The 25,001-nt window shown below is 46.3% G+C and overlaps 10 protein-coding genes across 11 annotated transcripts; 7 read left to right on the forward strand and 3 right to left on the reverse strand.

The window, feature by feature from the left end:
* Nucleotides 1-1,090, reverse strand: LOC125955630 (clavesin-2-like). The gene is made up of 2 exons (XM_049686769.1): nt 368-1,090; nt 1-289 (listed from the first exon to the last, which is right to left on the reverse strand). The coding sequence occupies exons 1-2, from the start codon at nt 1,088-1,090 to the stop codon at nt 59-61; spliced, it is 954 nt and encodes a 317-aa protein (XP_049542726.1). The 3' UTR covers nt 1-58.
* Nucleotides 1,091-1,661: 571 nt separating this feature from the next.
* Nucleotides 1,662-2,699, forward strand: LOC125955631 (retinaldehyde-binding protein 1-like). The gene is made up of 2 exons (XM_049686770.1): nt 1,662-2,384; nt 2,448-2,699. The coding sequence occupies exons 1-2, from the start codon at nt 1,662-1,664 to the stop codon at nt 2,697-2,699; spliced, it is 975 nt and encodes a 324-aa protein (XP_049542727.1).
* An 877-nt stretch (nt 2,700-3,576) lies between these two features.
* Nucleotides 3,577-4,578, forward strand: LOC125955632 (retinaldehyde-binding protein 1-like). Its single transcript, XM_049686771.1, has 2 exons — nt 3,577-4,261; nt 4,327-4,578. The coding sequence occupies exons 1-2, from the start codon at nt 3,581-3,583 to the stop codon at nt 4,576-4,578; spliced, it is 933 nt and encodes a 310-aa protein (XP_049542728.1). The 5' UTR covers nt 3,577-3,580.
* A 256-nt stretch (nt 4,579-4,834) lies between these two features.
* Nucleotides 4,835-7,719, forward strand: LOC125955634 (retinaldehyde-binding protein 1-like). Its single transcript, XM_049686772.1, has 4 exons — nt 4,835-4,853; nt 5,141-5,617; nt 6,743-7,392; nt 7,477-7,719. Exons 1-4 carry the CDS (start codon nt 4,835-4,837, stop codon nt 7,717-7,719), a joined length of 1,389 nt encoding a protein of 462 aa, XP_049542729.1.
* A 738-nt stretch (nt 7,720-8,457) lies between these two features.
* Nucleotides 8,458-9,793, forward strand: LOC125956695 (clavesin-2-like). Its single transcript, XM_049688792.1, has 2 exons — nt 8,458-9,328; nt 9,408-9,793. Exons 1-2 carry the CDS (start codon nt 8,612-8,614, stop codon nt 9,663-9,665), a joined length of 975 nt encoding a protein of 324 aa, XP_049544749.1. The 5' UTR covers nt 8,458-8,611; the 3' UTR covers nt 9,666-9,793.
* Nucleotides 9,794-9,836: 43 nt separating this feature from the next.
* On the reverse strand, nt 9,837-11,182 carry LOC125956696 (general transcription factor IIE subunit 2). The gene is made up of 4 exons (XM_049688793.1): nt 11,015-11,182; nt 10,850-10,951; nt 10,618-10,780; nt 9,837-10,545 (listed from the first exon to the last, which is right to left on the reverse strand). The coding sequence occupies exons 1-4, from the start codon at nt 11,074-11,076 to the stop codon at nt 9,982-9,984; spliced, it is 891 nt and encodes a 296-aa protein (XP_049544750.1). The 5' UTR covers nt 11,077-11,182; the 3' UTR covers nt 9,837-9,981.
* LOC125956697 (transmembrane protein 267) lies at nt 11,175-12,896 on the forward strand. The gene is made up of 2 exons (XM_049688794.1): nt 11,175-11,654; nt 11,714-12,896. Exons 1-2 carry the CDS (start codon nt 11,367-11,369, stop codon nt 12,047-12,049), a joined length of 624 nt encoding a protein of 207 aa, XP_049544751.1. The 5' UTR covers nt 11,175-11,366; the 3' UTR covers nt 12,050-12,896.
* A 263-nt stretch (nt 12,897-13,159) lies between these two features.
* Nucleotides 13,160-16,151, forward strand: LOC125956694 (chitooligosaccharidolytic beta-N-acetylglucosaminidase-like). Of its 2 annotated transcripts, XM_049688790.1 has the most exons (3): nt 13,160-13,490; nt 13,621-13,714; nt 14,190-16,149. In XM_049688790.1, exons 2-3 carry the CDS (start codon nt 13,635-13,637, stop codon nt 15,940-15,942), a joined length of 1,833 nt encoding a protein of 610 aa, XP_049544747.1. In that variant the 5' UTR covers nt 13,160-13,490; nt 13,621-13,634; the 3' UTR covers nt 15,943-16,149. The 2 variants fall into 2 exon arrangements, with proteins under 2 accessions (XP_049544747.1, XP_049544746.1); XM_049688789.1 differs by lacking the exons at nt 13,160-13,490; nt 13,621-13,714 and adding an exon at nt 13,800-14,103 and having other exon boundaries at nt 14,190-16,151.
* A 1,248-nt stretch (nt 16,152-17,399) lies between these two features.
* On the forward strand, nt 17,400-19,496 carry LOC125956693 (chitooligosaccharidolytic beta-N-acetylglucosaminidase-like). Its single transcript, XM_049688788.1, has 2 exons — nt 17,400-17,658; nt 17,738-19,496. Exons 1-2 carry the CDS (start codon nt 17,540-17,542, stop codon nt 19,488-19,490), a joined length of 1,872 nt encoding a protein of 623 aa, XP_049544745.1. The 5' UTR covers nt 17,400-17,539; the 3' UTR covers nt 19,491-19,496.
* A 49-nt stretch (nt 19,497-19,545) lies between these two features.
* On the reverse strand, nt 19,546-20,960 carry LOC125956698 (transmembrane protein 50B). Its single transcript, XM_049688795.1, has 3 exons — nt 20,690-20,960; nt 20,477-20,608; nt 19,546-20,400 (listed from the first exon to the last, which is right to left on the reverse strand). The coding sequence occupies exons 1-3, from the start codon at nt 20,777-20,779 to the stop codon at nt 20,140-20,142; spliced, it is 483 nt and encodes a 160-aa protein (XP_049544752.1). The 5' UTR covers nt 20,780-20,960; the 3' UTR covers nt 19,546-20,139.
* Nucleotides 20,961-25,001: the final 4,041 nt, after the last annotated feature.

The following is a 25,001-nucleotide window of genomic DNA, read 5'->3' on the forward strand; positions in this document are numbered from 1 at the left end:
CTTTTATTCTTTTATTCATTTCATATAACCCAACACCCAAAGAACTACATACGTCTGTTTAATGTAAAGGTACTTGTGTCGGTACATTGGCGAGCAGTTCATCCCAGATCGGTGTGTAGTGATCCATATCGATCTCCATATCATCCATGCCCATCAAAACATCGTGCTGCTGTTCGATGCGGGCCCACATCTTCCGGTTCAGCGCATCCAAGTCGATCTCCCCTCCGTATCCCTTTGGGGTTAACATGGGATCGAAGTGCTTCTGCATTTCCGCCACAGTAGCATAGCACTGAAAGGAACATCCACGAAGAAGATAATTGCAGTTTAACATTTCAACTATGCTGTCGATTGCGTCGACTATACTCACATTAATTCGCTCGCGAATCTTGGGATCCGCAAAGGAAAGAATCTGTTCGATAATCGGTACCGCCTTCTTGGGGAGCTTGGCTGCATGCGTATCATTGTAGCGCACCGGATAGGAAAGAGTATACGCGTTCATGATGATTTGCAGCTCCGAGGAACTCCATTTTTCGAATATCTTCATATCCATATCGGTGTAGTCAACCATCACTTGCAGTCCACCGATCTGAACCTCTTCCCACTCGAGCATCGACTCAATCAGTAGTGCGATGAATTTGCCACCTTGTGGTGGAACGAGCTTTTCCGCTTCGAAGAGTCCTATCCGGAAGAAAACCACCGTGCGGCCGAGACTGTCCTGTCCCAGTATCGAAACACCACCGTCCATGTACAGTTCCTTCATTACCGCGACGCTGCTGTCCAGGCCTTTGAACCAACCTGGGTACATCTCGCGCATCATCAGGTAGCGTTCGAGCGCTTCACACGCCATCGGAACCGAGAACTTCTTGGCGCGCAGGAATCGGAGCAGAAACTTGGCATCCATACGACACTTACGGATATACGAATTGTTCGCGATCCATTGGCGCATCTCAGTCAGAGATCGCTCACGAACTGCATCGTCTTCACGCAGCTCCTCCTTGGCCAGCTCACGGTACAGCTCGGGAAGCGTGAACGTGTACTCGTCGTACTCCTGCACATCCTTGTCGACGGAGAAGGCTGCAACTTTAGACATGATACTAGCGTAAGATCTGGAACTCCGACACAGCGAATGCACTACGGTGGCAGTCTAAGGTAGAACTGGAGGCACGATTGCAACTGCAGCTGCTATTGTAGCATCGGGCGGCTCAAGATAATCAGTAGCTGGTAGGGATCGACTCGTAAATCCGTGATTTGGCGCGGACTATCAAATTTGCCCGCAACGGACTGCACCAAAGGTCAATAAACTAGGTTATCGCTTCGGGGCACGCTTTGTAATCAGTCTGCATGTTCTGTCTCATGAAAGTGCATTTGGTCGGCTGCAAAAAGAGAATGCAGTAGGTTCGGTTATTGAAATTCAACGTCTGGCGGAGCTCCTGAATGATAAGAGGTGGTTTAATCCTCCTGAACCTTCTCGTGCACCTTTTGACGAATTGCAGCGCGATCGCAAACAAAGGGCAGATGACGCAGAATCAAGAAAAGAAAAATTCGTATTTAGAGAGACCTCGACGCTTGGGACCGTCAGTCAACGGTGCGCCCTTTACCGAAGTGGTCGATCGTACAATCCATTACAACAGTAAAGCAGTAACGCAGCTAACGAGGGAAACATGTCGAAACTGGCCGCCTATCCTGTTGACAAAGAAAACGTCATGGAGGACAAGTACACCTTCACGCTTCCTGAGCTGTACCGAGAGATTGCTAAGGAGGAACTTCGCGAGACGGATCCGGTACGGGAGGTAGCGATAACGCAGATGCGCGAATGGATAGTCCGCAACAAGCACATCCACAAGTGTCGTACGGATGCTTCGTTTCTGCTGAGATTCCTGCGTGCCAACAAGTTCTCGGTACCGATGGCATGCGAAGGACTCGAGCGGTATCTGGCTGTTCGTGAAATGTATCCGGGTTGGTTCAAGCACCTAGACATCATGGAGCCTGCTACGCAAATCCTGCTCAAGGATGGTCCTGCTTCAGTTCTCGGTCAGGATAGTGTCGGCCGAACCGTGGTTCTATTTCAGCTTAAGTTATTCAACGCTGATCAAGTGACGCCAGTGCACATATGTCGATATTTAACGCAGATGGTAGAAACGATGCTCGAATCGGAAGAGGTCCAGATTGGTGGCGTAATACTGCTGATCGATTACAGCGGAGTAGCTATGAAGGTATTCCAGGACTGGGGAGCAACCGAACTGAAGATTGTGATGGAAGGCTGGACCCGCTGCTTTCCAGTGATATATCGCGAAATACATGCAGCAAAGCTACCCAAGATGGCAATTCCATTCATAGAGCAGCTACTCTCATTCGGATCGCCCAAGTTTCGGGAGATCATACACGTAAGTATCATTTAGAGTTGCTCATTTACATTTATAATATATGTACAATTCTGTTTTTTCTAGTGTTACGCCACGGTTGCGGAAATGCAGAAACATATGGAACCATCGATCACACCGAAGCAATATGGAGGCAACATGGAGCATGATTTGAGCGTCGTTAACAAGAGGTTTTGGGATCGGATGGTGGAGCTTCAAGATGTCGTCACCGGTTTGGACAAGATTGAAATCGATATGGATTATTACACCGAGGTTTGGGACAAGCTGAACCCGGATCTGATGGAGGCTAGGTCGTTTAAGAATTTGACCTTCGATTAGTCCTTCGATGTGCTGTTTAAGCAGGCAAATGTACTGGAATTATATTGTAGAAAAGGCAAACGATAGATTCCCAATAAATAAATCCTCATAAATCATAAAATCTGTGGCATTGACAATCAAAAGGATCAGACATAAATTATGAAACAGATTTCAAGAGTCAAACCATTTTTTGTGTGTGATACAGAGTGCATGTAAGAGCTGACGTAAGAGTTGACCAAATATCTTGCTCTTTTACATATTCATAACCCGAGATTATGTGCCAGGAAGGTACAGGTATTAGTGACAATCCTGGTAAAACAAAATCGATAAGTAATAGTTCTAAAGTATGTTAGCAGTAATGTTTTCTATCTGTTTTTAAAATCACCTTCATCATTTGAAACAATAAAGCCGGTATGAGTTAAAATTTTGAATAGAGCATTGACCATATTCATTTTCCTACGCGTTTTATTAACATCGGGAAAAAATGTTGTACCAACGGTCAATAAACTAGATTATCGCTAAGGGGCACGGCGTGTGATCTCTGGGTCGTGGGTCTGCATGTTCTCTCTCACCAAATTGTCTTTGGCCAGCTGCAAAAAGAGTATACGGTGAGTCTGGTTATTATGCTGCAGCTCCATGATAAGAGGTGGCTTAATCGTCTAGAGCCTTCTCGTGCACTTTTTGTCGAATTGCAGCGAGATCGCAAACAAAGGGCAGATGACGCAGTATCAGCAAAAGAAAAATTCGTATTTAGAGAGACCTCGACGTTTGGGACCGTCAGTCAACGGAGCGCCCTTTACCGAAGTGGTCGATCGTACAATCCATTACAACCGAACAGTAACGCAGCTAACGAGGGAAACATGTCGAAACTGGCCGCCTATCCTGTTGACAAGGAAAACGTCATGGAGGACAAGTACACCTTCACGCTTCCTGAGCTGTACCGAGAGATTGCTAAGGAGGAACTCCGCGAGACGGATCAGGTACGGGAGGTAGCGATAACGCAGATGCGCGAATGGATAGTCCGCAACAAGCACATCCACAAGTGTCGTACGGATGCTTCGTTTCTGCTGAGATTCCTGCGTGCCAACAAGTTCTCGGTACCGATGGCATGCGAAGGACTCGAGCGGTATCTGGCTGTACGTGAAATGTATCCGGGTTGGTTCAAGCACCTAGACATCATGGAGCCTGCTACGCAAATCCTGCTCAAGGATGGTCCTGCTTCAGTTCTCGGTCAGGATAGTGTCGGTCGAACCGTGGTTCTATTTCAGCTTAAGTTATTCAACGCTGATCAAGTGACGCCAGTACAGATAAGTCGGTATGCATCACAGATATTAGAAACGATGCTCGAATCGGAAGAGGTCCAGATTGGTGGCATAATGATCCTGTTGGATTACACTGCGGTATCTATGAAAGTGTTCCAGGCCTGGGGAGCAACCGAAATGAAGATAGCGATGGAAGGCTTTACCCATTGCTATCCAGTGACATATCGTGAAATACATGCAGCAAAGCTACCCAAGATAGCGATCCCCATCATGGAGCAGATGCTCTCATTCGCATCGCCCAAGCTACGTGAGATCATACACGTACGTGTCATTTGTAGCTGGAGGATTGCTCATTTCTAACTGTTATACATTTCTGCTACTTCTAGTGCTACGCTACGGTTGCGGAAATCCAGAAATATATGGAACCATCGATCACACCGAAGCAATATGGAGGCAACATGGAGCATGATTTGAGCGTCGTTAACAAGAGGTTTTGGGATCGGATGGTGGAGCTTCAAGATGTCGTCACCGGTTTGGACAAGATGGAAATCGATATGGATTATTACACCGAGGTTTGGGACAAGCTGAACCCGGATCTGATGGAGGCTAGGTCGTTTAAGAATTTGACCTTCGATTAGTCCTTCGATGTGCCGTTGAAGCAGGCAAATGTACTGGAATTATATTGTAGAAAAAGCAAACCATTAATTCCCAATAAATAAATGCTCATAAATTAAATTATTAATTCAATTACATTGGCATACAAAAGGATCAGGCACAAATAAATGCAGCAGATTTCAATAACCGAAACAATTTTGTTGTTTGTGTGGTACAGAGTGCAGCACTGATAAGAACTGACAAACATCGTGCTCTTTTACATATTCATAAATCCGGATCATGGACCGAGAAGTGGCAGGTAGGTAGCTTTTTGCATGACCGATAATCATGGTAATACAAAATTGATAAGTACCATACCAGTATTGATAAGTAGTATTGAGGTCACATTGGATGATGAGTTGTTGAACAGATAGCATGTGGCTAAAACCATGCTACTTTGAACCAATTGCGCCAGTTCGATTTGTGGACTTATAGGAAACGTATCGGTAATCGGTATTACTGCCAGTAGCATGGCATCAAAATTTGCTGCTTATTCCGTGGATAAGAATCCTGCGACCTACGATGAGTATACTTTCACCCTCCCAGAGCTCTATCGTCAGATCGCGAAGGATGAGCTGCGTGAAGACGATGCGATTCGTGAGCGATCTCTGACTGAGATGCGCCAATGGATCGCGAACAATCGGCATATCCGCAAGTGTCGTACGGATGCCAAGTTTCTACTGCGTTTCCTACGCCTTCGTCAGTTCTCGGTGCCAATGGCGTGCGAAGCGCTGGAGCGTTATCTCGCTCTGAGGGAACTGTATCCGGGTTGGTACAAGAACCTAGACTGCAAGGAGGCTTCCATGAAGGAAATCTTCAAGAACGGACCGTTCTCGTACCTCGGACAGGACGGTTTGGGACGAGCGGTGGTGTTGGTACGCTTTGGTCGCTTCGATGATCAAAAATTCCGGCCCGTACAAGACGGTCGCTTTATGGCGCTGTTCATGGAGACGTTGTTAGAGATTGAAGAAGTTCAAATCGGTGGATGCCAAGTGTTCGTCGATTACGCTGGGTGTACCGTTGGTACCTTTGAAAAGTGGACCACGACTGAACTGAAGATTATGATGGAAGCATACAGCCGTTCGTATCCGCTGCGGTATGGAGAGATTCATGCTGCGCATCTTTCTAAATTCGGCCGCCCCGTTGTCGATATGTTCTTGTCGTTTGCGAACCCGAAAATGCGGGAAAAAATAAGGGTAAGCAATTGGAAGCATTCAAAAGACAACGATCATACTAGAATTCAATATTGCAGTGCTATTCTACCATAGCGGAGATGGAGAAATACTTCAAGCCTGAGATGAAACCAAAGGAATACGGAGGTTCGATTGATTTGGAAGCAAAGAACTGTGGATTATGGAAGTGTATCGAGGAACAACGACAAGTCTTCGTGGGTCTCGATCGGATGGAAATTGATATCGATTACTATGCTGCGCGATGGGAACAAGAAGAACCATCGCCAGCCGAAGCTGCTGCTGGGGCAATATTAAGAAACATGTAGATTACCTAGTAAACTATCGATATTAGTGTTGCTTGCAGTAAATAAAATTCAAGCACTTCACTGTTTCTTTCTTAACCAAATAGAACTTCTGAATTGTTCTAAACGTCTTATTATTTTTTCGAAATACAGGGTAATATATTAAGAGTATGTATTTAAATGCAATAATCGACTTTAAATGCAATAAATGCTTTTCAATCGACCACAATTGCAGATGAACCTCGATATGGTGGCGATAAGGGCAAACACATTGCACATGCCCACGACACCATATTTGAAGTAAAGATTATTTTTGTTTAATTATTGGACAACAAAATCAAAACTATGTTCCTATCTTCAGCCACCTTTGGTAACTGAACTGGTCCTCTTGGTGTGTGCGTGACACTCGAAAACATTCTGCATTATCTGTTCGTTGATTGATGGGCTAAGGAACAACATACGACAATCAAAATGCAAATATTCTGCAGATGATTTCTTTGGGCGGTGCATTAAAAGGGCATTCTGCACCAGCATTTTCTTCAGTTCCGTTTGTGTACTGGCCAGAATCGTTTCGTGGAAAGTGTATCGCTCCAGCAATATGGCATCAAAATTTGCTGCTTATTCCGTGGATAAGAATCCTGCGACCTACGATGAGTATACTTTCACTCTCCCAGAGCTCTATCGTCAGATCGCGAAGGATGAGCTGCGTGAAGACGATGCGGTTCGTGAGCGATCTCTGACTGAGATGCGCCAATGGATCGCGAACAATCCGCATATCCGCAAGTGTCGTACGGATGCCAAGTTTCTGCTGCGTTTCCTACGTCTTCGACAGTTCTCGGTGCCAATGGCGTGCGAAGCGCTGGAACGTTATCTCGCCATGAGAGAACTGTATCCGGGTTGGTACAAAAACCTGGACTGCAACGACGCTGCCATGAAAGAAATCTTCAACAACGGTCCAATGGTGTACCTCGGGCAGGACGGTATGGGGCGCTCAGTAATACTCATTCAATTCAAATGTTTCGATGGACACAAGTTCCAACCAGTACAGGACGGTCGCTGTGCAGCGCTGGTCATGGAGACGATGCTGGAATATGAAGAAGTCCAGATCGGAGGATATCAAGTGCTGATCGATTACGGTAGTTCAACGAAGGCCAATTATGATAAGTGGGGCGCTACCGATCTGAAGATCATAATGGATGCCTTCAGTCGTTCGTACCCTAACCGTTACGGAGAGATTCATGCTGCAATGCTGCCCAAGTTTGGTGTGCCCATGGTCAACACGTTCCTGTCGTTTGCGAACCCGAAAATGCGTGAGAAAATTAATGTAAGATTTCATTACTCCCTTGTTCTTTTGAAATGGTTTGACACCAAGCGATGAAAGGAATGTTTTTTTTTTTAACGATTCCAGTGTCACTCAACAATCGGAGAACTGGAAAAGCTATTCGAAACGACACAGAAACCGATCTCGTACGGTGGAAGCGTAGATTTGGACGAGATGAATCGTGCCCTTTGGAAGCGCGTCGAGGATCAGAGGGACGTTATTCTGGGTCTGGATGAAATGGAAATCGATGTCGATTACTATGCGTCGCTGTGGGACCAGGAAGAACCATCCTCCGAGTTTGCTGGAATAGTGCTCAAGCAACTAGAATAAAATGCCTTCCTCCTAGCAACAACCAATCAAGTGCCGTATTTCATGTTCAAACTGAAAAACATAGGAACCAACGAATTTAGATCTACCAGAACATTTCTAGAATACATCATGTTTTTATAACAACGAACGTAGCTATATGGAAAACACAGGTTATCATCAACCTGCCTATTGAATCTCGACTCGATTACATGCAAAACAGATTCTTTCCATATGCGAAGTATAAAGAGAACTGAGAAATGAGATTACATAAAACAATCTGGTGGATCGTGATGATAGTATGATGCAATGCACAGTTGGCGGCGTGGTTGGCGTGGTGTATAGACAGGCCAGTGCGTTAATCGCACTGCTAACACCCCTTTAACTATGACCTAAACAATCGCGTGAGCTACAGGGATGAAAAGTAATATTCGAGCAGCACTGAATAAAGCGCGCTTGTTTTTAGTATATTTGACGAACTTAATTATTTTTTTCATGTGTTCTCACATGTTTTGTATGAGACACATAGTCGATTACGACGGAGTAGTTATCTCTTTTTTGTAGCTGTACAGCAACCACTTCCTAATACTGTGTGCCTTGAACATACAAAGAGACGACCACCTGATCAATGATTTGGAATTTAGATTCTTCTACAAACTACACTACTACAACCACCACAGAAGAAACAAAAAGAGCGTATACGCGTAATGTAATATCGTTGGTGATGGGCTCTGAATATAACGTTGTATCACTGTATTCAACATTCTAGTGGAGGGGTAGATGGAAGTTATAGTGGCTATTCTAAACACACAGCTTCACATTTAGTCATCGTCGTCGATCGGTCAGAGCCGGTACCAAGGTCTAATCAATAACCAGTTCTAGACAGTGCGTATCGTGACACTACTCCACCCATACTATGGCAGGCGTTCCACAGGTGGATAAATATCCGACGAAGTATGATCCATATCGACCCGTGGATTACAGCTTACACCGCCAAATTGCGCTCGACGATTTACGCGAAGAACCGGTCATCGCAGAACAGGCTCTGCAGCTGCTGCGTGAATGGATTACTAAGAATACGGCCATCCACGCCTGTCGTACAGATGCACGGTTTCTGTTGCGATTTCTTCGTGTCCGCAAATTTGCGCATGTGGCATCGTGTGAGACCCTGGAACGAAACCTCGCGATGCGTCAACGATTCCCGGAGTGGTTCCGCCATCTCGACACATCCGAACCGTGGGTACAAGAAATGATCGATAGTGAGTTTATGTTGCCGCTGGGGCGAGACGATATGGGTCGTTCGGTCATTCTGTGCCAATGGGCCAACGTCGATATTAAACGGTTCACGGTCGCGCACCAGATTCGCTTCATGCAAATGATACTGGAGTGCTTGTTTGAGGACGAGCGAACCCAGATCGCGGGAACGGTCGCCATTTCCGATCACTCGAACATATCGATGAAATCAATCGCGCAGTGGTCGTTGACGGATATCAAGAACTACATCGATTGCGTCAATAAATCGTTTCCGGTGCGTGTGCGTGAGGTGCATGTGGCCAATATGCCAATGTTCGCATCCACCGTCGGTGAATGGATAATGAGTTGTTGCAGTGAAAAGTTACGCAGCCGTTTGAAGGTAGTGATCTGAGCGTAAATCGCGCACATCATTCGGACGCTAATGCCCTCTTTCTTTTCCGATCGTTGATTTCAAACAGTGCTACGGATCTGTGGAAGCGTTCGTTTCGACAACCAACCTAAAGGCCTTGCTTCCAAAAGAGTACGGTGGAAAGCAGGATGTTTCGGAATTAAAACGGGAGTTGAGACAAATGCTAGATCAGCACCGGGAGGTACTGCTGGCATTGGATGACATGAAAATCGACGAGAAACGCTGCGGCTCGATTTGGAATCAAAACCAGCGTACTGACCTTGAATCTGGTGCAATCGGCAGTTTCCGGAAGCTGAATGTAGATTAGCAACGACTTCTAGCTGTATCCGTTTTGTCTTAACTCGATTACCGATTGCTCCAGATGCGCAATCTTTGAAAACTATACATTCCACTAACAGCACATCGGACGACAAACAAGTGAAGTGGCTGGGGAATTCTTTCAGTTATAGCGTTTAATAACGGGGATAATATAGGAAAATTATTTAACTAAATTGTCCTTTTTGTTTCAATTTTAAGATAAATAGATATCGGTAAATCTATATTTTTGTTTGGAATTGAAAAATAATCTAACATGATAAAATAGAAGCTTGGGCCGATTTCTCCGCACTTGCCTGCCACCTTCTTCAGTTATTCTGTTTGATTTCCTGCACCGCGTTCGATTGTGTGAGCGTGTTGTCTTCGTACGTTTCCAGCACATCCGCCAGATGCTCGTTATCACGCGGTTTCTTGAATTGCCGCTTCTTGTTCTGTATCTTCTTGCGTTTCGGTAACAGCGGTTTCTTCGGTCCATGATCCTGCATCGAACGAATGCCTTGCTTCTCGAGATACTCGTCAATCTTGGCATCGTCCATTGCATCGACCGTTACCGAACGCCACAGCTTCTGGAAGTCTTCGTCAACCTGGAAGTTGGCCGTACGATCATTGTAGTACAGGATCTTTTTCTTGTCGTTCGGCCGGGTTATGAAAACGATCTCCGAAGCACGGTTCTTGAGTACTTTTTCACAGTGTGGGAGCGATTCCTGCACATCGTCCAGCAACACACCACCGAGACCCTTTAGATCGTGCTGTTTCAAGAGTCGCATCAAACTTTTGCCATCCTTCAGCTTAAACACGGCTTTGAACAGATATCTCCCGTCTGGCGTAAGCTCAATTTTGGGATTGTTCCTAAGCGCCTCGCCTTGGAGCCACTACGAGTCAGATGCGATGTAAAAACTAAAATTTAGTTTTGTACTGTGATAGACTGTGACTCGTGCACCTACCGTTTTCACGGAAGATCCTATATCGAGCTGATTGGTTTCGTCCAGTATTTCGTCCAAAGTCAGCGGATGATCGTCACCCTCCTGATGCCGGGTGCGCATATGTTTCACAATTTTTGCCAGCACTCCGAACCGATACTGGGAGCTACCGGACATCGTTTTGTAGCTGGTGAAGTAAAATAGCATGGGTTAGCGAACTTCAACGTGAAAAGCTGGGAAGGTGGTCTAAACTTACTTGCTAGCATCAATTTTAGGAGGTGCACATGCTGACCTCCCAGTCTTTTTAAGATCCTTCGGGGCGGCAAAGGTACTTTCGGTTTTGGCCTTCTTCTCGACGCTGCAAGAAAATGAAGAAAAATGAAAAAACGCTGCTTGGAGGGTGAGGGATGATCGCTCTTACGTTGGCGTGGCCATCGCCCGCCGCTTGAAGGCCTCCCGCTCGCGCAATAGTGCCGGATCCATGCTGGCGGGTTTCTTCTGTCCTTTTGTGAGATCCAAAGACGGAAAGTCTTCGGAAATACGAGATAAAATTGCTGAAAATTCACGAGTTTTTCACCAGCACCTTGAACCTCGGCTGCAAAAACGTAAACAAAGCAAGAAATGTCAAACGTCACGAAACATTGATCCATGTCTACACGTAGCGCGCGAGCGAAGATACCACCTGACCGTTGCCCTTGTCGCGCTACGTGTAGACAGACGGTAATTGTTTACAAAATTGGTTAAATCGTGCTCTGGTTGTTGCCCCTTTTTAAATGTTTCTAAATATTAATTTGTTCCTTAAACATGTGGCCCTTCTAATTGTGTGCATTGCCGGAGACAAACTTGGTGAAGGTGCTTCAAAACCCGCTCTTCTGCGTGCATTTATTGATAACGCAACACACGCACTTGTTGGGCTGATCGGCGGCGAGATCGTTCTGAATAGCGTGAAGCAGCACCATCTGAGTAGGCAAGAATATTGCATTTTACTTCTAGAGGCCACAGTCGTGTCTTCGTTCATTGACTTGGATCATTTTATTGAGGCAAAGTCGATTCGTTTGCAGGTAAGTTAATGGGTGTGCTGTTAGTATGCTTACTACATGAAAATTTGCTCCCTTTCCAGGATGCTACCAATCTTGACCGACGACCGTTTCTTCATAATTCCGCGATTTGTGGACTTATTCTTATCCTGGTCATCATGTTCCAACGCATGGACCCCAACGGATTGTTATCAATCGCCGGTGCGATGGCATTAACTGCTTTCAGTACGCACCACATTCGTGATGCGACGCGAAGAGGAATTTGGGTCAAAGTTCCTTTACTAGACACTAGCACTCCGGCCATTCCTTACATCGCCTATCTTGCGCTCGTTAGTGCCACTCCACATGCAATTTCACAATTATTGAGGCTTACAGGAAGTGGAAATCCACAAATGAGCCGACTCGTAGAGATGGTTTGAACTAGTTAACGAATATAATGAATAAAATGTGATATCCATACTACAAAAGCCCTAGACCGTTCGCCGGATGCAGCAGTCGATAAGTAAGTGAGTATGTTAGATATGGTATAAGTTACGCAGTGTCGCAAAGCAACATCCACCACATTAATCATATTAAGCACTCATACTATTTAAACTTGATAGCGAGGCATAGCGTGTTTCTTCAGTCTATAAGCAACAGTTGCATAGAATAGGCAGTGCCAACCCAACATTGAGTCTCCACGATGGTCGATATAAAGTCTTTTGTTCCATCGCTGAATAATACAAACTATTGCAAAATCTTCGGACTGCTTTTGGCTTTTGAATTAACAACTATGGTGATGATTAAAACCTTTAGAACAACGTAAGCTTTTGCTGTGCCTCTAAATGCCGTGATCTAAATGATTTAATTCATTCCTTTTGTTCAATATGCAGAAAATCCGAAGATCATCCTTATAGTTATCAATTTAGTGCTTGCTATTTTTAACTCATTTGCTCGAATCCCAATCTTACAAGCGACTTACAGTGACTCACGACGCTTAGGCGTGCTTACTCACGATGCAGGAAGTTCGGCGAGATTGGAGGCCTCAAGATCTTGGAGCTAGCGAGAAGCTGAACGAGGGTAGACAAATAAAAGCAAGTATTGAGAGTTATCATTCAGTACTAGCGAATCGTTAGCGCAGATTGTTGGAGTTTGTCCAGTTTTCCTCGATAAACGGCTGATTCATTTCGAAATTGCTTGCATTGTGTTTACTTAATATCATTTGCTTGCTGTAGCGAGTCTCCTTCCCTCTCTTTCGCTCTCTTGTGCAAATAATCCCTTTTTAATTAATTCAAATTTCGCGTGCAGAAAATGTTTCTCTGATTTTTGCATAATTTTACATGTTTCTGTCTAACTATTTAAGAAATTTAAACTTTCACCAACTTCACATTCATTTCGCAGACCGCATTCTTAACAATTCGCACAGGATCTGGGTAATTTAATTTGCAAGTAACTTTTGGCAAAAATGTAATTCCGCACTCTGCACTGGTGCATGACGTACTTCCGATGAGATTGTCCCTTTTTGTCCAGAGAATGTTTTTGTTCTTTTCCCGAGAATTTCTGAATGTGGATTCGCCCAGGTCCGCAAATTTGAGCCGGTTTTTTTGCATGTAATGCAGACGAATTGTTGCAGGACATTGCCCCGATCGTTCAATATGTGAAACCGGTTTTGCCTGATAAATGGAGGTCAAGAACGAAGCCCCTCAAATAAAGTGTCCCGAAAAGTGCCTCAGTGCGGGTAGTCACGCGGGGAATGATACCGACACAGATAGCAGAAGCCGTCTCCAATAAAATCTGATTTCCAGTCACCTTCCACGGCAGTTGGCGAATTGCGGCACACTCGTGCACTAAGCGTGAAATCGTTGTAGAGCAAGTTTTAAGGTAGGGAGGTCGACCATAAGTGAAAGTTAGGTCGTGTCGATACACTTCCTGGCGGATTAGAAAAACGTGCCTCATCAGGCACACGATACAATCTCCATTCACCTCATACGATACCATTCCGTCTTTATAGGGCACGCCTCTACAATGAAGGGAGTACTATTCCCTCTAGTATTCGTACTGTTGGTGGCACATTTCCGTCCTACCAAGGGAGCCGATTCAGCGAGGTAAGTGTACATCCACCACTAGAAAACCCCCCGCGCTAAGTGCCACTAAAGGGATTAAACCCCATGAAGCACTTGTCTATAGCCATTCGTCGATAATGGAGAATCGTATAGAGTTAGTCAACATAAGGCACACCCAGTGTCTAGATGGTCAAGAAAACATTGTGCGCCGTCTTTTAAAGTCCCCAAAAATGATTTATTTGTTTAAGATACTGTACAGTGTTTAACAATTGTCGCATCAATTCACTGATAGTCCTGAGACAGTTACACCTCACGAAACAAGATATGAATACGACGCAAAGAGCGTTTCTGGTTGGTTTGGCGCTGGTGATGGTAGCCGTTATTGTTTCGATTTATATCGGAGTTGTAGCGAGCGATAACACCTTTTCTAGGTATCGGGCAGCCTAGGGCATTGTATGGTTATAGATGACGATAGAAGGTAATGCATTGATAATGTTCTCACTTATTTTTTTTTCAGTGATGGCGAAGCCGTTTGGGGATACCGGTGCGTGGATGATCGATGCGTAAAGACTGCAATCTCCGAGACCTACCAGCTGGACAAGGCGGTTAGTTTTGCGGCCTGTCGTTTGATGTGCGGAAATGGTGCCGGAATGCTGTGGCCCCAGCCGACCGGTGGCATCCAGATCGGTACCGATCTGGTACACATCGATCCCGAGCAGGTGGCGATCGATTGGAGCGAAAACACGCAACCATTGGCATCGTTGTGGACGTCTGTTCGAGAACGTTTTCGTCGTCAACTTCTAGCCACGGCCCAGGGAGTATCACTACGTACTGGTGGTCGCAATATTCGCATCAAGATGGATATAGAAGATAATTCCCTCGTCCTAAACCACGCAACGGACGAAAGTTATACGCTGATGGTGGAAACAGCTACTAATGGATCGCTACTGGCTACGATCACGGCGAAAACGTTCTTCGGTGGACGACATGGCCTCGAAACACTGGTCCAATTTGTTCTGTTCGATGATATTCGTAAAGAGCTCCAGATGGTCGCTTCGGTCACGGTATCAGACGCACCTGCTTATCCGCATCGTGGACTGGCGCTTGATACTTCGCGCAACTTCGTGACGCTGGACGGCCTGAAGCGTACGATCGATGCAATGGCGATGGTTAAGCTGAATGTATTCCACTGGCACATCACGGATTCACAGAGCTTCCCATTAGTCATCAAATCGAGACCAACCCTGCATAGATATGGTGCCTACACACAGCGAGAAGTGTACACGGCCGACGACGTACGTAGCCTGGTGCAATATGCTTTGGAGCGTGGCATTCGGATCATACCGGAGCTGGATGCCCCGGCGCACGTCGGTGAAGGCTGGGAGCGATTGAATGTAACGAGCTGCTTCAACTACCAACCATGGGAGAATTACTGCGTTGAGCCACCGTGTGGACAGCTTGATCCGACCAAGGATGCCGTATACGATATTCTACAGGATATTTATCGAGAGATGAACAACATGTTCCACCGGTCCGATCTATTCCATATGGGTGGCGATGAGGTTTCGATTCGTTGCTGGAACGCCACCGAAAGCATCCGGAGCTGGATGAAGGTCCAAGAATGGGGTCTTGAGCAAACGGACTTTATGAAACTGTGGAATTACTTTCAAACGGAGGCTCTTCGCCGGCTCGATAGCACACTGCCGCCCGGTGAGAAGCGTCCGATCGTAATGTGGACGAGCAAGCTTACGGAGTCGCCATACCTCGAACAGTACCTCGACAAAGATCGCTATCTCATACAGGTGTGGACGACCGGTAACGATACCAAGGTAAAGAATCTGCTCGAGAAGGGATACCGGTTGATCATCTCCAATTATGATGCCCTCTATCTGGACTGTGGGTTCGCGGGCTGGGTCACTGATGGTAGCAACTGGTGCGCGCCATACATTGGCTGGCAGAAGGTGTACAACAACGATCTGATGGCTATCGGTGGTCCGTACGCTAATCAGATACTGGGTGCAGAGGCCGCCCTATGGACGGAGCAATCCGATAGCCACACACTGGACAATCGTTTGTGGCCGCGATTGAGTGCATTGGCCGAACGATTGTGGAGCAATCCTCGTAGCGGTTGGCAGGCTGCCGAAGCTCGCATGCTGGTGCATCGGGAACGATTGATCGAGGCACAGGTAGCCGCCAACAGCATTCAACCGAAATGGTGCCTACAGAACGAAGGCAACTGTCCCATCGGTGGGGATGGTGGCCGTTCGTGAAGCAGTAATCTTAAACCTTTAAATCTATCTAAGATCGTTTGTTCGTTTGTTCGTTTGTTGCATTGGTACTCGTTATGTGCGCACCTTTATGCTGATGGTTCCAATATGCTCAACCCAACAGAAACTGTAATTGGTTTACGCTGCAATAAATGATTACGAATTTCTTATTTACTCACGAAACTATAATGTTATGGCAAATTCGATTCGCCTTTCGCTTGTGTCTAACGAACGAATCCGTTCGCATGGAATTTTTGTTAGTGGCCACAACGTCAGAGGTACTTTTGAAGGAGACTTCGAGTACGTGGAACAGATATTGCAATGCTTTATAAAATCAGCAATATTAACGATTATTTAAAGCCTGACAAACATGACTTCGCGGTATGGCTTTCATCCTTTATCCATTCCTGTACAACCTCAATAAATCTGCGTGAGAACTGTCGTACGGAAACTTTCTGGAACATTCAAGCGACTGGATAGCATATTGCAAACTTCTAGGACTTTCAAGGCGATTGTTGAATTCGTTGCTTGAAGAAAGTCTCCCTTCTTGAATGTTCCCGGATCACTTGTTTGAGGATCACTAATCTGTTGAATGCCAACTGTAACGAGTAGATCGCTTCTTGCAGCGGAACTTCGGTGTCGATGAAAAATACAGGAATTTCCGCTTGCATTCGCTACTTAATAATATTGATAGAAACGACTACTTATCTTCCTCTTTTGTCTTCGGTTTATCTGATGCCTTGACCGAAAAACCACAGTAGTCGTTCTAGTTTCCAATTTGCTTGCATTCCTTGCACGTGATTGAAAAAGGGACAATCATGGACGAAATGTGCTTCACCGCATTGCCAGCAAGTAGTCCGCGATATATTCTGCTCATCGCTTCCAATTTGTTTAGAGGCAGACGGATTTGGCTGAGCACTCTTTTGTTAAGCTTTAAAGATCTACTGAGATTTACTTCTATTCCAGCTTCTATACCTTCGATGATGACTTCCGTATTAGTTAACGAACGTGGAATCGATGTGGAACTTTCTTGAATGATGAATCGTTTGAGTATAGCCATGAATCGAGAATAAATCATATCCACAATTTGCTAGTGGTCTGTTGCATTAGACTGTTAGATTGGATATCTTCGTTGGTAGCCATTTTGGTAGTATGGATTAGTGCTATTAGTTCGTAGAATTGCTTGTCGCTGGACAGAACTGCGCCTTATGTTTGCCTGCGTTTTAATGGTCCATAGCAACGGTTGTTGGTTACTATAGTTTCGTTATGGTGCTAAGATGCAACAGCTTCATTTCCTAGAAAAACGTGTCTCACAGGCCCCATTCACCTTAATCAATTATATTCCATCTTTTAAGCAAGAGTTACTATTTCTTCTATCACTTATATTGTTGATAACACATTGCCGTTCTATCAAGGGGGACGATCGTCTATCAAGTCTATCAAGGGGGATGAATCGATTCATCGACGTAAGTGAACACGACTCTGTGCCGCGCCAAGTGGCAACTAAGCGGATAAAACTATGAAGATATAAGCTTAAGATCGTATGAATTATTTGTCAATCGCTTCAACAGTCGCGGTGATAGTCTAGAGTAGGAACCTCATGAAACGAGATATTAGTACGATGCAAAGAGCGTTTCTGGCTGGTCTGGCGCTGGTAATGCTGGGCGTAATTGTTTCGATTTATATCGCTGTTGTAGTGAGTGATAACACCTTCTCTAGGTATCGAGCAGTCTGTAGCATCGCTTGGTTGGGATGATAGAAGGTAACGCATTGATAATGTTCTCATTTGTCGTTTCAGTGATGTGGCACCCGTTTGGGGATACCGGTGCGTGGATGATCGATGCGTAAAGACTGCAATCTCCGAAACCTACCAGCTGGACAAGGCGGTTAGTTTTGCGGCCTGTCGTTTGATGTGCGGAAATGGTGCCGGAATGCTGTGGCCCCAGCCGACCGGTGGCATCAAGATCGGTACCGATCTCGTACACATCGATCCCGAGCAGGTGGCGATCGATTGGAGCGAAAACACGCAACCATTAGCATCGTTGTGGACATCGGTTCGAGAACGTTTTCGTCGTCAACTTCTAGCCACAGCGCAGGGTGTATCACTACGTACTGGTGGCCGCAATATCCGCATCAAGATGGATATAGAAGATAATTCCCTTGTCCTAAACCACGCAACGGACGAAAGCTATAAGCTGATGGTGAAAACAGCTACTAATGGATCGCTACTGGCTACGATCACGGCGAAAACGTTCTTCGGTGGACGACATGGCCTCGAAACACTGGTCCAATTTGTTCTGTTCGATGATATTCGTAAAGAGCTCCAGATGGTCGCTTCGGTCACGGTATCAGACGCACCTGCTTATCCGCATCGTGGACTGGCGCTTGATACTTCGCGCAACTTCGTGACGCTGGACGGCCTGAAGCGTACGATCGATGCAATGGCGATGGTTAAGCTGAATGTATTCCACTGGCACATCACGGATTCACAGAGCTTCCCATTAGTCATCAAATCGAGACCAACCCTGCATAGATATGGTGCCTACACACAGCGAGAAGTGTACACGGCCGACGACGTACGTAGCCTGGTGCAATATGCTTTGGAGCGTGGCATTCGGATCATACCGGAACTAGATGCTCCGGCGCACGTCGGTGAAGGCTGGGAGCGATTGAATGTAACGAGCTGCTTCAACTACCAACCATGGGAGAATTACTGTGTTGAGCCACCGTGTGGACAGCTTGATCCAACCAAGGATGCCGTATACGATATTCTACAGGATATTTATCGAGAGATGAACAACATGTTCCACCGGTCCGATCTATTCCATATGGGTGGCGATGAGGTTTCGATTCGTTGCTGGAACGCCACTGAAAGCATCCGGAGCTGGATGAAGGTCCAAGAATGGGGTCTTGAGCAAACGGATTTTATGAAACTGTGGAATTACTTTCAAACGGAGGCTCTTCGCCGGCTCGATAGCACACTGCCGCCCGGTGAGAAGCGTCCGATCGTAATGTGGACGAGCAAGCTTACGGAGTCGCCATACCTCGAGCAGTACCTCGACAAAGATCGCTATCTCATACAGGTGTGGACGACCGGTAACGATACCAAGGTAAAGAATCTGCTCGAGAAGGGATACCGGTTGATCGTCTCCAATTATGATGCCCTCTATCTGGACTGTGGGTTAGATGGGTGGATCACTGATGGTAGCAACTGGTGCGCGCCATACATTGGCTGGCAGAAGGTGTACAACAACGATCTGATGGCTATCGGTGGTCCGTACGCTAATCAGATACTGGGTGCAGAGGCCGCCCTATGGACGGAGCAATCCGATAGCCACACACTGGACAATCGTTTGTGGCCGCGATTGAGTGCATTGGCCGAACGATTGTGGAGCAATCCTCGTAGCGGTTGGCAGGCTGCCGAAGCTCGCATGCTGGTGCATCGGGAACGATTGATCGAGGCACAGGTAGCCGCCAACAGCATTCAACCGAAATGGTGCCTACAGAACGAAGGGAACTGTCCCATCGGTGGGGATGCTGGTCATTCTTGAAGCAGTAATCTTGGGCCTTTAAATCTATATTGGTACTCGTTATTTGCGCACCTTTACGCTAATGGTTCCAATATGCTCAAAGGTAACAAGGTTGCAATTACTTTACTAAAATAAATGATTATGAATTTATTATTTCCTCACGACAATGGGACAACAGTATGGATGTTGCGGTGGATTCCATTCGTCGATCGTTTGCGTTGAATGGAATATGCAAATAAGATCGCTTTGAGTTTCAGTTCAATGTGACGCGCCAGTTACGGCGGTGGGTTAGGGTGGTGGATTATGGAGTAGTGATACGATCATTCACACTGGTTCCTATTCGAGAACAACCGAACGAAACCGATAAGTAGTTGGTACAAATTATAAAAATGTTAATGTTAGAACATAAAAAAACGCTTATTGAACGGTATCGCAAGGGTATCGGTTCGGTTGGTGGATCTGAACTGATAGTTCCGCGATTCCGGGAAAGTGCAGCTGCGGCCTCAGTCTACGGTATGTACGGTTTGGTTGTTTACGCATATCCTCCTTTGCCTCCAATAAAACCATCACAATAAGTTAAGATCGCACACATAGACAAGCTGCAGGGCTATTTTCGATCCATTCATACAAATCGTCACCTATGTGAGTTCTCCCGGGTTAGCAACCGGGCCTAGTAACTAGCCAGGTAATCGTTTTCACTTTGGCGACCAAACTTGTAGATAAGTGTCGAGAAAAAGATGAAGATGTTGTGGATCAGCAAGGCGTAACCAGGATATTTGTCGGTTCGTGCTTCATTCACGGCAAATTCCGCCACCATGATCCAGATGGCCGCAATGATGGAGGTAAAACCGAGCACGAACCCAGCAAACAGGAAGACCTTGATGCCACTCTCGCCGAGGACTCCGCCCGTGAAAGCGGCTCCACCGTGTAACTGAAACACAATGAAAAGGCCAAGAAAACGGGCTATAGAATTATATCCTATCATCGCAGCCTTGTTCCGCAGTTACCATTTCGTTAGAAACTGCATTCACCATGATGAAGCTGATCGTGGCCAGAATGCCGCAGATGTAAAAGGAAAAGTTGAACGAGTCCGGGTACACGGAGGCCGTATCGATGATGATCCACCATCCTGAAAAGAACTACACGGGGATGGAGAAAGGGGCAGTGGTCCAGTTAATCGAATTAGTGTTTGCGAAAGCGGTTTCCGAGTCCCTACTTACCAGCAGCGAAGCGATAAGGGTGGCCAAGATCGTTCTTTGGGGAATGTTTTCGAACCAATAACCCTGCCGAATTCTTTCCAGTATCGACATTTTGGAGGTTTCGTTTGGTCAAGCACTACCGTCGGGGCAGAAATGAAGCGAGGTTTGGAACAATCTTCCACCTATTTAGGGCACAAACTCACGAAACAAAGAACGCCGTATTTCCAGCTTTTTCCGTCGATTTTCAGTTTATTGATAAGTTTTTGCAACAACAATGATTCACGTCAAATGAAGGTACCAAGGTCTTTAGCCGTGGTTAGACGAAGCGTAAACTCTAGTGCAAATGTAGAAATTAATGCCAACAATTTACGCTTCGTATGACAGTATAAACTCCCCAACGTTTATACACTTACGAGTTAAATAGCCTAAAAATGTTAGATCAACGAAAAGATATAACATCTTTTGTTATTAAAATAAGCTTAAACGTTTTGGGATTAATTTTTACATTGACCGTAGAGTTTACGCTTCGTGTGGCCACGGCTTCTGCATTCTGCATCGCGCGCTCGTCTAGCGAGCGCTTATACGACCGAAATTAAGGGCACATTCACCACGAATTGTTTTCATTTTGAATTTATTTCGAACGAAGTTTCGAAATAGATTTCGAAAAAGAGATACTCAATTTGCTCGTAATTCTCTTCCGGGAAGCGGGTTTCCGGTAAGCAATGGGTGCGTTTTGACCCTAAATCTACTTGCGATTAAACCAAAATGACTCGTTTATTGAAATCCTACTTCTCAAATCAATCAATCGCAATCCACGTGAGCGTCTTCAAGAGACACTTTTATAGTGGCTCAGAGGTGTTAACTCATAAAAAAAAATATTTGATATGCACCGCAAAAGTCGTGTTGCGGACCTGGCCGCTCTTGCTACTATAGCAAACCAAGCACAGCACCAAGCAAGAATGCGGCACACCGCCTGTTTGTTCAGCCGTTGGCCACTTTGATCCGATCTACGATCACTTTTCGCAGCTTCTTCCCATTTTGGCCCATGCCCCCATCTCATCGGACACCAAAAATAAACGCATTGCAGTCGTGTTTTAGCTTGTTGACGTCCTAAAAATAGTGCCGATGGTCAGCCGACTACCGCCGCCGCCTCTTGGGCCTCTCCATGCTCAGGATTCGAAAATTGTATTTGGAAAGCATAGCGGCGGATCGCGTACGCCGTTGAGACTGCGAGTACCTTCAAGGAGCTCGTCGCGTGCTCATGAAGCGTGCGATCTTCTTTCTACGTAAAGTTTCCAATAAGATTGGCCGGCTGTTACTCAATGGAGGTTGTGCGGAGATTGCGACAGCGACGATGGGTTGCTGCCGGTGGGAAAGTAATTTAAAATCGATCCAACGTTGAGTGACTGGCACGCACTTTCGGGGGACCTCGCCAATCGCCGAACTGCTTTGCACCAGTTAACCGTTTGACCATGGTGCGACGGTTGGGAAAAATCTTTTTCTTGTCTTTGCCAGGGGGGGGGGGGGGGGAAATTGACAACGGGAGGGAGCAGGTTGTTTACGATGACAGTCTCCCTCGCCACCCGGTGTGCATGGGTGTGTTTCTCATCGCAATGGTCGAGAGTAAGCGACCAAAAGGATGGCCACGAGCTCATCTTTTTACTCTCCATAAACCAGTGCGATTTGCGACTTAATAAACTCCTGTCCCTCGTGCAGAAACCAGCGCGAGGCGATGCTGGGTGTGGAATCGGTTCATTTACGGCCTGTTGAAATGTTAGTTGAACCATTTGGTGCATGAATGAGATATTATGGCGAGTACGCACTAGCTACACGACAAGGCACACGGCGGCAAGAGGGCGCGGAAGTGGACAGCATGATTAATGGATTCGGCATACCACGCGAAGTATGGTTATTAGATGATCTTTTCACACGAATTAGTGACATGATAAAATTAGCGAACCAGGAACAATGATGAAGGGAAGGGGTGAGATCTGCATTGAGCGCAACATTAAAAAGGAATCGATCGAGAGCACAATAATAGATCACAACGAACCACTCTTTGCATGCAACCGTTGCTACCGATGCCTATTGCACCGCAAACACCATTGGGCGGCATTCTTTGGCAATCGATCATGAATCGCGAATTTTCCCTTTCCGATTGGTAATTTGGCTGCGATTGCTGCCAACAGGGAGCGCCACTTTTGTTTTCCGCATGGTGAAGAGTGAAGGTGATCGCACAACAGTACCGTGCGATCGAGGTCCTGACACTCCTCTCGCTGCGTGCTGGCAATGATCGGTTCATCGTCCGTCCGTTTTTCCGCCCGTTTGACAACGACGACAAGTCGATGAGACGGCATTTTGCCACACTCTGCAGTCGGTGCCAATGTTCCTCATTTGTCACGATCCTTCTTCTTGCTGGCACGCGGCTTTGTGATATTTGTGTCCCCTTCACCCTCGCCACACAGTGTACGGTGTCTTAGGCGTTCCGACTGTAAGGTCGGCAAGCACAATTGGTGGCAGGGGACCATATTGTCACGAGTTTCTGCGACTAACGTGGATTGTTTGCGGGGTTTTTTTTTGTGCCTTTCAACCTGATAAACATTTCGAACACAAACGAGTTTCATTGCATCTTCTTTACGACGCCGCGAAGCCGGTACTGAAAATGGCCGCTCGAACTGTCAGCTGACAACTGGTCAGCGTTTGGTTGGTGAACCGAGCGATGACATGAAACGGCGAGCCATAGGTTCAGGGATCGCTCTATCCATAAAGGCCATCTTGGGGTGTTGCGTTACCTCGGGCGAATCAGTTGATCCTAACGGGTACCACGGGACACGACGGTTCGTTTGAAGATCGCGCTCGGCTGTGCACTTTGCTTCGTCTCAGCAGCACCAAGCTCCTTTCGTGTGGGCAAAATCGCCAAAGTTCCTTTCGCGAGGGAACACAAAGGATCTTCACTATCGTGGATTAGTGTTTTATAACAAATTCGCTTTCGTTTCGCTACTGCGGCTGCGTACTGTACGGTGCATTGTGTGCTCAAGACGGAGGACCAGAAGACGAACGACGGCAATGAAGTAACGCCTGAATGCCTTTCTTTTGCTCTAGGATTTTGCTTTATTTTTTTTTTGGTTGTTAGTCTCGCGCACAAATTCTTAGACACTGGTTTGGCGATGACTTAACGCACAGCGGGCACTACTAACGCTTTAAAAGCTGCGTTTAACCGACTAATAATGGAAACGATTCACCTAGAAGCAGAGGTTAAAATAGGTGTGATTCATGGTTTAGGTGCTCACAGATGCCTTTGCTGCTAAAACATTACTATGGCATGTCGTCTGTGGTAGCCAATTCTTGGTCAAGAGAACGGAAATGACCGTTTACCGTTGACCAACGCAGCAGCCAGATGTCCTCTAACACGAGCTGTAGCTCTCTCTCTCGCTATGTATTGGAATGACGGAAATTAAATTTAGAACAACGTAGCTGTCTAGCTTCCCTGTGCCTCTCGGTTGTGACACTGTAGTGGACACGTGCGTTACACCTCACAGTATGTGTGTATGTGCAGTTGGGACCACGGTCAACTAACAGAGACTCTGCAGAATTGTTGCTCCAAGCAAACCTTATTGGATGGTAAGAACACTTAAGATGAAACTCGATTTCCAAACGGTGCTACTCCAGCACAGGAAATGGTAAACGGTGGTGTATGTGTGTACACGCGTAAAAGCTGCCCAAAAAATGGAACGAACTCCATCCACTTCCGTTTTGTTCTTCTGCTTCTGCGTTCTCCATCATTCTATCGGCATCTGGTTCTGGTCTGCCTGATTCGTTTATCTGTTCCGCGTGTATGCGTAGTTCATCCTTCGGAAGACTAATCCACCTACATCCGACACTAACACACTCGAACTTTCTTCTGAATCCACTCCCCGTGAAGAACAACCGTAAGATCCGGAGGATCACGCCGTTATGGCGGCCACCTGTGAGTCAGTCAGTCAGTCCGTCCGTCAAGAGATCTACCCCTATACTCCGGACCGGTCACCTTGTTTACGACGGGGCCATACGTTGGCCACGACACATGACCAACCGTAAACGCCGTGAAAGTGAGTTTTGAATGTCTTGCCGCGGTAGTGCGTTAATGGCGTCTCCGTCAGAGGGTTTTTGGGGTGGCGAGCGATGGCGAAACCCAGATTAGCTGATACGGAGGGGCAGACGGAGCAGGGGGGGGTGTGGACCAGGAAAGCAGCTAGCAAAGAAGAAGAAAAAGGGTAAGAGTAGGAAGAGGACGATTGAATTGAATTTAGAACGTTTGCATTCGTGGCGTGATGTTGGTGGCCGGACATGCTAT

Source organism: Anopheles darlingi, chromosome 3, assembly GCF_943734745.1.
Source record: "Anopheles darlingi chromosome 3, idAnoDarlMG_H_01, whole genome shotgun sequence".
Classification (NCBI taxonomy): Eukaryota; Metazoa; Arthropoda; class Insecta; order Diptera; family Culicidae; genus Anopheles; species Anopheles darlingi.